Source organism: Polypterus senegalus, chromosome 17 (assembly GCF_016835505.1).
Source record: "Polypterus senegalus isolate Bchr_013 chromosome 17, ASM1683550v1, whole genome shotgun sequence".
Lineage (NCBI taxonomy): Eukaryota > Metazoa > Chordata > Cladistia > Polypteriformes > Polypteridae > Polypterus > Polypterus senegalus.
In genome coordinates, this window is record NC_053170.1 from 79,847,563 (window position 1) to 79,862,674 (window position 15,112).

At 39.9% G+C, this 15,112-nt stretch overlaps 1 protein-coding gene across 1 annotated transcript in view; it reads left to right on the forward strand.

Annotated features, from left to right (window-relative positions):
• LOC120517826 overlaps positions 1-15,112 on the forward strand; it is a 60,431-nt gene continuing 45,319 nt past the window's right edge. The window contains exons 1-2 of the mRNA XM_039740324.1: positions 1-329; positions 1,905-1,952. Of these exons, the coding sequence (XP_039596258.1) occupies positions 321-329; positions 1,905-1,952 (57 nt within the window). The 5' untranslated portion in view covers positions 1-320. The remainder of the gene's footprint in view (positions 330-1,904; positions 1,953-15,112) is intronic.

Genomic DNA, 15,112 nt, shown 5'->3' on the forward strand with positions numbered 1-15,112 from the left:
TGTAGGAAGTTCCGCTCCTAAGAGGAGGTTTTCTTTCTCCGCTTGAAAAACATGTTTTTTATTTTTAAGTTTAATTAGATTTAAGGTAATCTTTTTGAATTTGAGCACCAAGCGACAGCGAGCAAACAATACATTCTCGTCATTTCATATTACGGCGACACTGTAGTGAGACGTTTAATACCAGAAAAGACATCGCTGATTCCTGTATATTTTTGTAGGCATCTTCTCCTGCCGCGATAATAAATCTGTAAGAAACTGGAAGCTGACCGTTTTTTTTTTGTTGATTTCTTTTACTTTCAGTCAAAGTAAAACTCTGCAGGATGGCCCAGGTAAGTTATTCTGTTTTACATTTACATTTATTTGCTTGGCATACACAACAGAGGTAAACAAAATCCAGTAACATCAGATTAGAGCCTGTTTGTTCAGCAAGTGTAAAGGAAAGGTAGCAGAAGTTGATTGTCACAAGTGAAAAGATGTAACAACTAATAATTTACAATCATAGATTAACAATCGATACGGCAGTTAAACAACAAATAACGAACAATATAAAAGATCACAGAGCGTATGTTTCTTCTTCATTCAAGTAGACAAATTTTCACAGAACAAACGGCTTTTCAATTGCTTCTTAAATACATTGAGGGATTCAGCAGTATAGATGGAGGTGGGCTGCTCATTTTATCAACTAGGAACTACACAGGAAAAGAGTCTGGATTGAGACTTTGTACCATCAATAGACACTGTTCCCTGACAGACCTGAGTGGTACAAGGAGTATAGCATCTCACCAGTGTCTCTATATACGCAGGTGCTGATCAACTGACTACTCTGTAGGCAAACATCAGGGATTTGAACTTAATGCGTTCTGTTAAGATGAGCCAGTGTAGCAACCTGAAGAGAGGAGTAACCTGTGCCCAGCTCGGGTGGTTAAATAAGGGCTGCTGCATTCTGGACCATCTGCAGCAGCTTGATAGCACACGCGGGTACATCTGGACCAGAAATTGTGCTGCATCCTCTGTCAGATAAGCTCTGATCTTTCAGGTTTTGTACAGAGTGAACCTGCATGATGAATGAGAAACAGAAGAAATGCGGACAGAAAAAGATAGCTGCTCATCAGTCACCACTGCAAGGTTGTATTTGACATGGCAGCTGTTTGTGACAGTGAGCCAAGCTGTACAGAGATGGGGAGTTGAACATATTGCTTGACTGGCCGTTTTCTCCTACTGTCCGACATTTATTTGTTAGTATAGCACCTTTGACAAGGGAAAGCGACAGTCCTCACAAAGCTTACTACTGTGCAGTAGTCTCTTGGTGTTGATAAATGACAACTGGGTGGAGAAAGTTAAAATAAACTTGTGGCAATGAGATTTTTAAATTATTAAATGCCTAAGTAAAGCAGTAATATACAACAAAGTCAAGGGGAAAGACAATTATTTTAGTTTCATATGTGCTGAAAATATACAGAAATGATGTATACGTAAGCAACTATTTTATTTATAATAGTGTTCATTAAGCCAGGAAAAAAATGTAGCGTAGAATACATTTTAAAGGCAGAAAATGGATATAATATGAAAAAAACACAATGTGAGACATTCTCAAATTATGTAACATATAGCACAGAAATCTCAAACCAGCTTATTAGAGTTCAGGGTTACTGGGATCCCTTTAAGATGATTGGAGGCAGAAGGTAAATCTCAAATAAACTGCAATAAAACAAGGTACATTACGACCAATGGGTGTCAACTCAGGACAGATACACACCTACATAGTACTTTTTCTTTAACATGTCAATTTTCCTCTTTAAACAATTAAGTGTGTGACTAACATAAATACAGTTTTATACTTGCAAGTTTTTTATTTGAAGCATTTATTTGTTTGACATAACTTTTTAATTAATGCATTTTTACAGCCACAGAATGTTGACTGTTTCTACTTTCTCCAAGGACAATGTAAGCAGGTATGTGTTTTACTAAGTTCAGGCCCATATGGATACCTTGCAGTCCTGCAAATGTGACTTATGCAGCGTTATAGATTGTTCCAAATGAACTCATAATTGCTAACTGATACTCAAGAATATGAAAAGTATAAATTCTGAATTTCTTTCTTTTTCGGATATCCTGTGCATAAATACTATAAATGTCTAGACCAGGGGTTCTCAGGCTCAGTCCGGGGCTACCACTGTGGCTGCAGGTTTTCACTTCAGCGAATTATCTGTATCAATGGTTCAGTCTAACTTCTAATTGATCTGATTGTTTAATTAGCTAGCTCTTTTTCTCTTATTTTACATTGAGCAAAATGTGCTAGAATGATATTTATATGTAAAACTTGTAAATTCAGAAATGTGTATTTTTGCTGTAGATTTAAATGCTTAACTTTCATTTACAGTACCATGATTGTTTTAATTCACCTTATTCTGATGAATTTGCTCTCTTAATTGTATACAAACTGACAATTAGTGACAAACAGTGCAGACACAGTGGGGTGTATTTTGCGTACGTGGATTACTCGTTTAGCCGGATGTAATTGCTGACGATTTGGCATGATCCTGGATCTTTTGGTTTTTCGAAACTCTTGCTGGATGTGTTGTCATAGCAGCACATCCAAATCCTCAAACCTGCTCGGAGCAGGTCTGTTCTATGTAAACAAGGATTAGCTCACACACTTAATCAGTGTCCATGCATGGAATTCATTCAGTCATGGCTTTGCCGTTCATGAACGAGCTACCAAATGATATTGGTGCGCAAATAAGAGAATTACATATAGAAAGGGTTTTGAGCGATCGGCAAGATCCTTTATTGCTCCCAGAGGAAATTCTTTTCGAAAGATACCGCTTTAGCCGAGGGGGAATATTGTACCTCAAAGATTTATTATCACCTTATATTCAAAGTCAAACTAGGCGAAGTCGGGCTCTCACAACCACACAGACAGTATGCATTGCTTTGAGGTTTTGGCACTTTCTTTTTATATACTGTAGGTGATGCGGAAAATCTGTCTAAAAGTGCAGTTTGCCGGCAATTCGTAAAGTCTGTTTGGCTCTGAAATATTTCCTTCGGGTTTTCTTAGTGTTTCCTGTACACCTGCGTGTGCAGACATTAAGAGAGGCGTTTCATGCCATTGCAGGTACACAGGCAAAAACTCCCACAGTTCCATAAAGAATGTCACAATCAGCCTAACATTCTCATTACCCAGGATTTCCAAATGTGATTGGGGCACTGGATTGTATGCAGATCTAAATAAAGTCCCCATCAAGTCCAAATGAGCCAGATTACATCTACAGAAAAGGCTTCCACAGTATTAACGTGCAGGTAAGGGTTGAAAATAGACAATAGGCATGTAGACATACAGTAAAATTGTTTGACCTACATGCTATAAATTCTCAGATGATCTGTGATGCATCCTACCTTGTATCAAATGTGGAGGATAAGTGGCCAGGTTCTGTTCATGACTCAAGAATTTTTAAGGAGTCACACCTGCATCGGATATTTGAATAAGGTAATAATCTAATTATAAATCATGGTGATGCGTGTATTGTATTCACAATTTTTACATATTCCACATGTCATCATGATGGAATCCTGCTTGGGGACAGGGGATATGCCTGTAGGCATTTTCTAATGACCCCTTTTCCTAAGCCGAACCCTGGGCCACAAACTCGATATAATGCAGCTCTGTCTAGGACAAAGGCACAAATTGAAATGACCTTTGGCCACCTGAAGGGGAGATTTCAATGTCTGAAAAGGCTGAGGGTTGCACATGACAGAGCATCTGACATAATTGTTGCATGCTCTGTCTTACACAACATAGCGACCATCAGAAAAGTCCATGAGGTTTTGGTGCAGCCTGATGACCTTGACCCAGTGCACCTTGAGCAAACCAGTGGCAGAGCTGCCAGAGACAGAATTGTGGCCCAATGTTTTCAATGAAAAGACAACAGTGGTTTCACACAAAAGTTATTTATTGTATATTACGGCCCTTCAGCCTGTAAGGAGGAGAACATAATTAAGGATACACTCACACATACACATACTGTATACATATGGGAAAGAGATAAGAGAATTTTGTTACCAATTGTTTTTCTAGTATTTGTATCTGCAACTTCATTTTGGTTGTCCTCAGTTCATGAAGTTCCATGTCCTGCTGTATTTTTCTCATTTTTAGTTTTCTGTATGCAATTTTCTGTTGAAGATATCTCTTGTATAGAACGCTCACATTTTTCTGCAAATAAATACACAATTACAAATGCCATTTTTCCACTATATTGTATACACAGTACATCATTTTGAATCATTTTGTATAAAGTACAACAAATGGTTCAACCTCCCTCGCCATCTCTTTTTGATGTGGACTTTGTTCCAAAAGGGACATGTGTGCTGGCTACAGGCTCCTGCAAAACAGTTATATCACGATTAGCACATGGGACTGATCAGAGTGGAGTTTGTTCCAACATTTGGAAAATTTACCTGTCCTCCTGATGAATAATCAGACACAGTGTCTTCATCAAATATTTGACCTTCATCAATATCTCATTGGTCAGACACAGGTTCTAGGGATATGACATTCCCTGCAACAGACCCAACAAAAAAAAGCGGGCTATATGGGACATACCTATGGCACACATTGAGGACAAATATATGCAATGATCACCCTTTACCTGAAATGAAGTGACCACTGCATCCTTGCACTGGTTCTGAGGAGGAGCTTCCCCCTGGAATGCCCTCAGAAACAGGGCGATGGGCATTTTTCTGGAGAGCCAACTCTTCTGTAGGGGTTAGGTCTGGACCGCGTGGACCTCCTCGTGTTTTTTGCTTGTCTGCCTTCTTATTAGCTTTAAAGTGAATGTTTTTATATTAAACATGATTCTGTATGTCAACAATTCTTTAAATAGTTATATATCAATATTTACCAATTTGAAGTAAATTTTTATACTTCATTTTAACCTGTTCCCATGTTCTCCTTGTGCTCACATTTGATCTGGAATTATGACATATTAAATAATAATTAATCTGACACAAAGGAAATGAAACGCTGCATTCAGTAAGTACAATGCACACTACTTATGCGTTTAATTTGTCGGCCACTTTTTGCCAGCCATCTTTTCTGGTTTGGGCTGCTTTTGCAGTTTTACCCCTTGTGCATATTAACTCTTGAAATTCTTCATATCCTTCGAGTAAAAGGTCCTGCTCCGCTTGTGTGGAAAAAATGCACCCGTTCTTTTGTCATTTTGTTGCAGCATATCAAAGACTTGCTGATCATGTTTTCTAGACTCAATATACTGTATATGGGCTTTTCAATCAGCACGGGAGCGCACATTCATCTTGGATGATTGGATCCAGCTACACTAATCTACTACACAGCTGCGTTTGAAAAACCGACTTATCCCGGATGAGTTTCACCGGCTTTAACTCACCCAAGATGATCTCGGATGATTTAAGCGACATACAGAAAATACCCCCAAGTAGCAAATGACACAGAATTCTAAGCAGCATAACAACTTTAAAGTCATATTCACATGCATGCTTATTAGTAAGAAAAAGGATGAAATAACCAGTACATTAAAAAAGAGGAAAATCTTAAAAAGCATGAAAGAAAAATATAATTCAAGGCAATATAACACACAATTGTTTGCTGCATTCCAATAAAAATTTAGCAAACTTTTTTTTTTATAATTTCTGCACTCTCGTCTGTACTATTCATCATTTAATTTTAATTATTTTGTAATGATTACCCTAGGCTTAAAGAGGGTAATGCTACATTAACGATAAACTTGTTAAGTTCTTATTAACACATTGGACTTGGCGGTTCTGCTACTTCTCACCTCAAAGCTTAGTAAAGACACAAACAAAAGGAAGCATATATTTATAGAACAATACATAGATATACAGTATTACTACAACAGCAAAAACAAAATAAAGTCTCCTTTAACTGTCTCTCAAGGAAATGTACATACCATGATATAGACACTCCCTTAAAACACACCACATTCCCACTTTTCGTTGGAAAGGATGGCCAGTCCCAACAAACCTATATATATATATATATATATATATATATATACAGTATATATATAGGCACTGGGACGTGCACTAAAACAATTGTAAATATTGTATATAATAAACGTGTGTTGGGTGAACTAACAATGTCCGTCTGTCTGTGTCCGGGGCCAGTTCCACAATATATATATATTGTGAAGGATGGGCCGGTCGTTCATCCCGGCCAATACCCCCACACCGCCAGGTGGAGCCCTCCCTGCAGCATGGAGGTGCCCCGAATGCCAGCAGGGAATTATGGACGTTGGAGTTTTCCTTTACAGCCCTGCTGGATACCATGGGGGCCAATAGAAGGCACTGCAGGGAGGAACAGTGACTATTTTCCCTATGCCCCGGAAGTACACATGGACAAGGGGAATGACGTGCTTCCAGGGTAAAGAAGAACGTTTTTTATCTGACCCGGAAGTGTTCCTAGTCACACAGACAGAGAGGGCAAAACACTTCCGGGGAAAAGACTATAAAAGACTGAAAGAGACACCGGAGCGTTGAGCTGAGCTGGGTGGTAGGAGGGCAACACGTCTGGGAGCTGGTGGAGAGTTTATTATTGTGATTATTGTATTGTATAAGTATTGTGGAGGAGAGGGTGCTTTGTGGACTGTACTGTGAAAATAAAGTCAACCATTGGACTTTTATTTGGTGTCTGACGTTTGATCGGAAGGTTCAAGGGAGCGATAGCGCCCCCTATCTGTCACTATATATATATATTTATATATATATATATATATATATATATATATATACACATACATGCACAAATACATACATACATATACAGTATATACACATATATATATTGTGGCAGTAGGGGGCACTAGTGCTCCCTTGAACCCTCAGGGATGACTCCAAACAGCAGGTAAAAGTCCAATGCTTTTTATTTTGACTCACAGTGCACCAAGCACCTTCCACACTACTCATATAATAAATCAACACAATAACCACTCCTCCTCGCCCAGACACTTTGCTCCTCTCCCACCCAGCACAGCTCAGTGTCTGGACTGAGCCACAGTTCTCTTATAGCCCCTGACCCGGAGGTGTTCCTGTCCCAGCAGTCAGTTCCTTATTCCTTCCGGGTCAGGGCAATCAGTCTTTTATTTTAACCCGGGAGCACGTCGTTCCTTCCCGCCACGTGACCGCGGACGCACCCCCGGTCATAAGGCACAAAAGAGCCCATAAGCCCACCCCCCCCACAGCGACTCCTGGTGGCCCCCAAGGTATCCAGCAGGGCTGTGTATAAATACTACAAAGTCCATGAGGCCCTGCTGGACCTCGGGGCACTATCCTGCTGTCGGGAGGGCTCCTCCTGGCGGCCTGGAGGTGAGGACCGGCATGAGAAGCTGGCAGTCCTCCACAATATACATACACACACATATATATATATATATACACACACACATATATATATATACTAGCAAAATACCCGTGCTTCGCAGCGGCGAAGTACTGCCTTAAAATTTTATAAAGAAGAAAATTAAACCTTTTTAAACTGAGGGAAAATATACCAATAATTATTTGTTAAGGATCTCTTTGTATACCACATTGTGAGTTCGCACCTCCGGTTGTAATACGACCAAGCTGTGCGCTGAGTTTACTCTTGAGCATGCAACGTACAGTTGGCCATGTGAACAGTAATCTTGTTTCAGATCTCACAGCTTGGATTGCTGCTGTCATAATTGATTTGAGTTTCATGGTTTGTTTCAATTATGACAGTATTTGTAGGACTTGTGTTGAAGAGACATTCAGCATCTGTCAATCGTTGTAAGTATACAACCGATTTCATCGATAACTTCACATCCAGCTTTTGAGAGTTTAAACATTCATAAACATCAAAGTGTCCACTACTGAAATCGTCACCTGTCAATCTAAGATGTTTAAGAGGCATTGGCGGTTGTCAAAAGGTGTAAAATATTTGGCCATTTTGGTACACTTGAAAGCGACAACCGAACAATTCACCGGCAGCCATCAACTCACATGCAGATGCATAGGTGAAGGGCTTAAGCATTTCACTCTTCTAGTGTTCCTGTGTAGAATAATTATCTCCTGTACCGTCATCAGTCCACACCTTGAACCTGTCCCAGTCATTCAATACATAAGACACAATGTTCCTTCGGATATCAAGAGTGAGCCTGATATGGCAATGCAATATGTAACAAAGAGAATGGAAAAGGTAGGTGCCATCTCCGGGCATGGAAACCACTCAGTAAGTGATAGTTCTTTGATCGATGGTGATCACCTAGATAGACATGTTAATGGGGGTACGGTTGAAATGATAAAGGAAATGGGTACCTGAACAATGTAAAGTAAGTCTAAACTACTTACACAATAACTACAATCGTAATAAATGAACAATAAAACAGCGGAGAAGCCATGGATTAAGTAAATAGGCTGTAGTTATCAACAGGGAGACATGAATCCCGTGGTGAAGCAAGGAAGGGAATGTAGAGACTGGAGCGACGGACAGCCTTATATAGGCAGGCAGCCAACAACGTGGGAGGCGTTGGGATGGGGGACCCAACGCTTCACACGGTGACAGAGCTGCAGGCTATGGACGTATATATGGACGAGGTGTGGCAGAAAAGTAATGAGACTGGCAACACTGCAAGCGATCTGGCAATGCTGCGCTGTTGTCCTTGATAGAGCACGTGTATCAGTACCCTCCCATAGCTCAGTGCGAGTTTCAACTCCTTCCGTTAACTACGTGATTTTTGTGACTGCTATTAGCGAAATTGTGTTTTTGGTTGTGCGTCACGCAAAATGGAGCAGTGGAATTTGGAGCAACGTTGTGCCATTAAATTTTATGTTAAGCTTGGAGAATCGGCAAGTGTGACGTTTGAAAAGTTAAAACAGGCCTATGGGGAACATTCTTTATCCCGAGCTCAAGTTTTTCGCTGGCACAAATCATTTTTGGAAGGCAGAAAACACGTTGAAGATGAGCACCATTCAGGGAGGCCTTCAACTTCAAAACCAATGAAAACATCGAACGTGTGAACACTCTCGTGAGATCAGACCGTCATTTAACATTAAGAATGTTGAGTGAACAATTAAATTTGAACAGATTTACCGTTCATCAAATTTTGACTGAACATTTACACATGCGAAAGGTCTGTGCCAAAATGGTGTCGAAAAATTGAGCAGAAGGACAATCGAAAAAACAAGTGTCTTGATCTTCTTGACAGAATCGCTAATGAGCAAGATTTCTTTAGTCGTGTAATCACAGGTGATGAATCATGGATTTTTGAATACGATCCTGAGACCAAGAGGCAAAGTCAGGAGTGGCACACTGCAAACTCTCCTCGACCAAAGAAAGCTCGAATGAGCAAATCGAAGAACAAATCAATGCTTATTTGTTTTTTTGACAAAAGGTGAATCGTCCACAAAGAATTTGTTCCTCCGGGACAAACTGTCAACCAAGTTTTTTATAAAGATGTCCTTGAAAGGCTGAGAAAAAGGGTCATTTGCGTGAGACCAGACATTGCAGACAAATGGATGCTCCATCATGACAACGCCCCATGTCACACTGCCCTCTCCATAACAGAATTTTTGACCTCAAAAGGCATTCCTGTGGCTCCCCAGCCCCCTTATTCACCTGACCTCAGTCCGTGTGACTTTTTCCTTTTTCCTAAACTGAAAAATGTCCTCAAAGGACGTCATTTCGGGACTTTAGAAAACATCCAAAAGAGTGTAACGGACATGCTGAAGACCATACCGGTTGAAGACTTCCAGCGCTGCTACCAACAGTGGGAACAACGTCTCCATCGGTGTGTAGCTGCCCAAGGTAACTACTTTGAAGGGGATAACATTGATGTTTGAAAAAAATAAAAACTTTTGGTAAATAAAAAATCAGTCTCATTACTTTTCTGCCACACTACTTACACTTACACTTACTTACACTACACTACTGCCACACTACTTATATACGTAAGTAGGATTCAGTTAGCGTTGGGAACCTGCGTACCAAATTTCTTGAAGATGGGCCCATAAGTAACAAAGACTGTTGAAAAGTTCAATATGGCGGCCGACAGTGGCAGCATACCACCGAAATAAGTATGTACATTGGTTTCGTTAGCAGGGAAGCCTACCAAATTTCGTGAAGATGGGGCCATGAAAAAGAAAGTTCAACATGGCGGACATTGTCGACCGTTATCGACCGTTATGACCGTAATGTGTAGAATTTCGAAATGAAACCTGCTAAACTTTTGTAAGTAAGCTGTAAGGAATAAGCCTGCCAAATTTCAGCAGTTACACCTCCCACGTAATTTAGTGCCTGCCCATATAAGGCTGTCCAATAGAAACACTGCCACTAAATATTCATGGGTGAAGGACTGTGCTTATGCAGAGGAAGAGGAGATGGTCAGAGTGGTGTTTGGCACAAACTCATCGAAACTGCGAGAGAAACCTTTAAGTGCCGGGTCTTAGCTAACATGAAATACAGCCATGGACATTGCACGAGATGGCACCAGCACAGCTGTGAACCTTCGATGCATGTACACCGAGCGGCTCACATGAAATGACGCAGTGCACAGACAAAAAGCAACAGTTCCAAAGAGGGCTGAACAAAAACCGAATTACACAATTGAGAAGGCAGCAAAAAAATATGAAGCGTGTGATACATACAAGCATATTCATAAGTGCAGCTACTGCAGAAACAAAGCACACAGTGAAAAAAGTCAATGTCCCGCTAAAGGAAGACAGTGTAAAAAAAAAACTCGTGCATGCAGTGTGTCACGTCTCAGATAAAGAGGAAGACGAGCTGCTTATTGATGTAGTAAGAAACGAATCGATGAATGAAACCTGTTATCTTTACAACGATTGACAAACAAGGAATGTAACTTGAACACAACACATTCTACAAATACGAACCTGATTGAAAGAAATAATGATAATCAAATTCTTGATGACAGCAACACTCATAACACTCACAAAACAATTACTGTATATTGGCAATCGATGCATGTACTCCATAACGCGTTAAAAAAAACAACGCATTTAATCACACTTTCAATTCCAAGCCAAGGGGAACTTTTGTCAATGCATGATTTCCTGGTACAGTACATCGATTACATTGATGCACACATCAGAGCTACAAAAATGTTAGAGTCGGAATAAAGCGCGTTCCTACGACTGATCGGAGGAAAATTTCATTTCAAAAACTACCTGACGGAAGCCTTGATAAAAGCATGGTTATGTGCACACTGAAAAGCAAGCAAAATTAGATGCACTACAGAAAGTGGACTTTGTGGCTCTTACTGGGGATCATTGGACTTCCGTGACCGTTAGTAATTCTAATTACATCTAATTACAAAATGTTCAATGATCACACTGTTTTAGCCTAATGTACAAAATAATTTTGGCTAAGGTTACTCAGAGTTTAAAGGTGAAGTTGGTGAAATTACCTTTTATGTTTCTGCCTTATTTTTTAAGAAGAAAAACTGCACTTTATGTTGACATTTTGGTTATTATTATTTAAAGACAATACCATTCTGAAAATGTACTTAAAGTACTTAAAATACCACTTTATTTTTAAGTCTGCCCAATTTTAGCCAGGGATGATATTTTTGTTTCTGTTTTGAATTTAAATGCAGTTTAAAAGCATTTTTTTTTTCAGAAATTAAAAGAACTTGAGTTTACAATATTCATGTACATGTCTATTATTTGATTCTGTCACCCACTAAAACCCTTTTAAATTAAAAAAACATTTGCGATTTGGGGCAAATTTTCATGTGTGATTACATACGATTAATCAAGATTAATTATTACACAGCCTCTAATTAATTAGATAATTTTTTTTTATCGAGTCCCATCCCTAATATACTGTATATATGTAGATATATATATGCAGATTTTTATATATATATGTGTATATACAGTATATGTGTAGATATGTATATGTATATATATATATATATATATGTGTTTGTGTGTATATATGTGTGTATATATATGTACATACAGTATATGTGTATACATATATATATATGTGCCTCCTCCATACCGCGAGGTCCGCCCTGGTTATGTTGGGGGACTCAGGTAGGGTTACCACTTTTAATACAAAAAAATAAGAGACGCATACTGCAGCGGGGGCCACATTCCTTGGGGGCCAAGCGCAATTTCATTCTCAAATACGGGACGATTCCATATTTTAAAGGACGGGTGGTAACCCTAGCCTCGGGTAAAGGGCTTGGAAGCCCAGCCCTGTAGGGACCCGTGGCCACCGCCAGGCGGCGCCCCGGATTCCTGAATATCCCTGGAGCCCAGCACTTCCGCCACACCAGGAAGTGCTGGGAGGAAGACAACAGGGGACACCTGGACTGCCGGGAAGCAGCTGGAGCCCATCCGGGTTCCTATTTAAGGGGCCGCCTCCCTTCAGTCGATGGTGGAAGTCGGGTGGAAGAGGACGGAGCTAGAGAGAGGACGGGAGGTGGCCAAGAGAGAGGCACAAGGACTGTGAGGCCTGGACATTTGGGGGAACGGTGCTGGAGGCACTGGGAAGTGCACTGAAGTAATAATTGTAAATAGTAGTGTAATAAACGTGTGTTGGGTGAACATAAGATGTCCGTCTGTCTGTGTCCGGGTTCAAGTTCACAATATATATATGTATATGTGTATATATATGTATGTGTATATATATATATGTATGTATATATATGTGTATATATATCTGTATATATGTATATATATGTATATATGTGTGTGTGTGTGTGTGTATATATATATATATATATATATATATATATATATATATGCCAGCAACACTCATGACAATGACAACACAATTACATTGTCAATCATGTTACGTTATTATTAAAATGTTTCCTTTTCTTTTTCATTACTTCTTTAACACACTACTTCTCCGCTGCGAAGTGCGGGTATTTTGCTAGTCTATACTGATAAAAGGCAAAGCCCTCACTGACTCACTGACTGACTCATTTACTGACTCATCACTAATTCTCCAACCTCCCATGTGGGTGGAAGGCTGAAATTTGGCAGGCTCATTCCTTACAGCTTCCTTACAAAAGTTGGGCAGGTTTCATTTCGAAATTCTATGCATAATGGTCATAACTGGAAGCTATTTTTCTCCATATACTGTAATGGAGTTGAGCTCGAAAGCCGTGGGGGGCGGAGTTTCGTGTGACATCATCACGCCTCCCACGTAATCACGTGAACTGACTGTCAACGCAGTACGTAGAAAACCAGGAAGAGCTCCAAAAAGAACTGAAGACATGCATTATATAATTGAGAAGGCAGCGAAACAATAAGAAGCGAGCGAGTGACATATACAACCATATTCATAAGTGCTGCTACTTCAGAAACAAAGCACGGTGTAAACCTAAAGTTTAAATTAAGTTCATAGACAGGCTGCCGCTGGCGTTTGTCATGCCCACGGATAATGCGGGATACAAGTTTAATGAGAGGACGCAGGATGTAAACGAGAGTTTTGATCACTTTGTAACTAAGTTAAAATTGCAGGTGAAGAGCTGTGCTAATGCAAATTCCGAGAGACTGTGTTTGTGGGGGATTGACAGTTAAGGCGGGTGGGGGAGTCACGTCATCATCTCCCTTCCCATTCACCTCATTTCGCTCTGAGCTGAGCTCCGCAGCTAACGCAGTGTTACGGAAGCGACTTTGTGATGCTGCCACCAAATACAGAAAAATCCACAAGTTAATACACACGCTGTCTCTACAGTTTCTCCACACTGAATCCTCCAGGCACTACTTACAAAAGGTTACATTGACATTGTTACGTTATTTTTAAAATGTTTCCTTTTCTTAGCACAAGCACAGCTGAGAAGCTTCGATGCATGTGCTCCATAACGTGTTAAAAATTACGCATTTAATCACACTTTGCATTACAAGCAAAGGGGAACTTCTGTCAATGCATGATTTTCTGGTACACTGATTACATTGATCAGAGCTTCCCGATTCATTTTACCCTCGCACCCCCTTGGTTTGAGAAGAAGTATGAAAAAATATGAGGTTAACACAGAAAAACAGATCACCAATTGAAGCTTTATGAATAATCAATTCGCCACCAATAATTGTTTTGGTGAAGCCATACTCAGTGTAATCCTCCTTCCATTTTATAATTTTTCCGCCACTAGTCATGATTAAATGAACGGTAAAAAAGTAAGAGCGAAGCGAGGGTGACTTATTCAGGCAGGCAGGCGACAGCTCAATAGCTCGAATTTGGATATAAGTAGGTTCTATTTAGGTCGCCAGAAATAGCTTTGTTAGGAATGGAAGTTGAATTTAGTCTTTAAATTTCTATGGTAAAGAAAAAGTTATGCAATGATGACTATATTTAACTATATAAAGTCAAAACTTGATTATATAAAGTCACTGTCGGAATAAATAGTCAAAATTTGAATATATAAAGTCAGCGTCGGTATATATAAAGTCAAAACTTGAATATATAAAGTCAGCGTCGGAATATACAAAGTCAGCGCTGGAATATCCATCCATTTCCCAACCCGTTGAATCCGACCACAGGGTCACGGGGATCTGCTGGAGCCAATCCCAGCCAACACTGGGCAAGGCAGGAACCAATCCTGGGCGGGGCACATGCATCATTTTCAAAACATTAACCGAACAGTGTTTTTTTAATTTATTTTTCTGAATACGTTTTTGTTCACTTAGTTCAGTTCAGAGTCATTTCAATCAATAGATTTTGACTTTGACTTTATATATTCAGGAATGAGTTTATATACTCCGATGTTGACTTTATATAATCAGGAATGACTTTATAAATTCCGACGCTGACTTTATATATTCAAGTTTTGACTTTATATATTCTGATGCCGAGTTTATATATTCACAAATATTTGCCTGTTTGGCACCCCATAGTATATATGTGTGTGTATATATATATAGGGCGGCACGGTGGCGCAGTGGTAGTGCTGCTGCCTCGCAGTTAGGAGACCTGGGTTCGCTTCCCGGGTCCTCCCTGCGTGGAGTTTGCATGTTCTCCCCGTGTCTGCGTGGGTTTCGTCTGGCTCGGTTTCCTCCCACAATCCAAAGACATGTAGGTTAGGTGGATTGGCGATTCTAAATTGGCCCTAGTGTGTGCTTGGTGTGT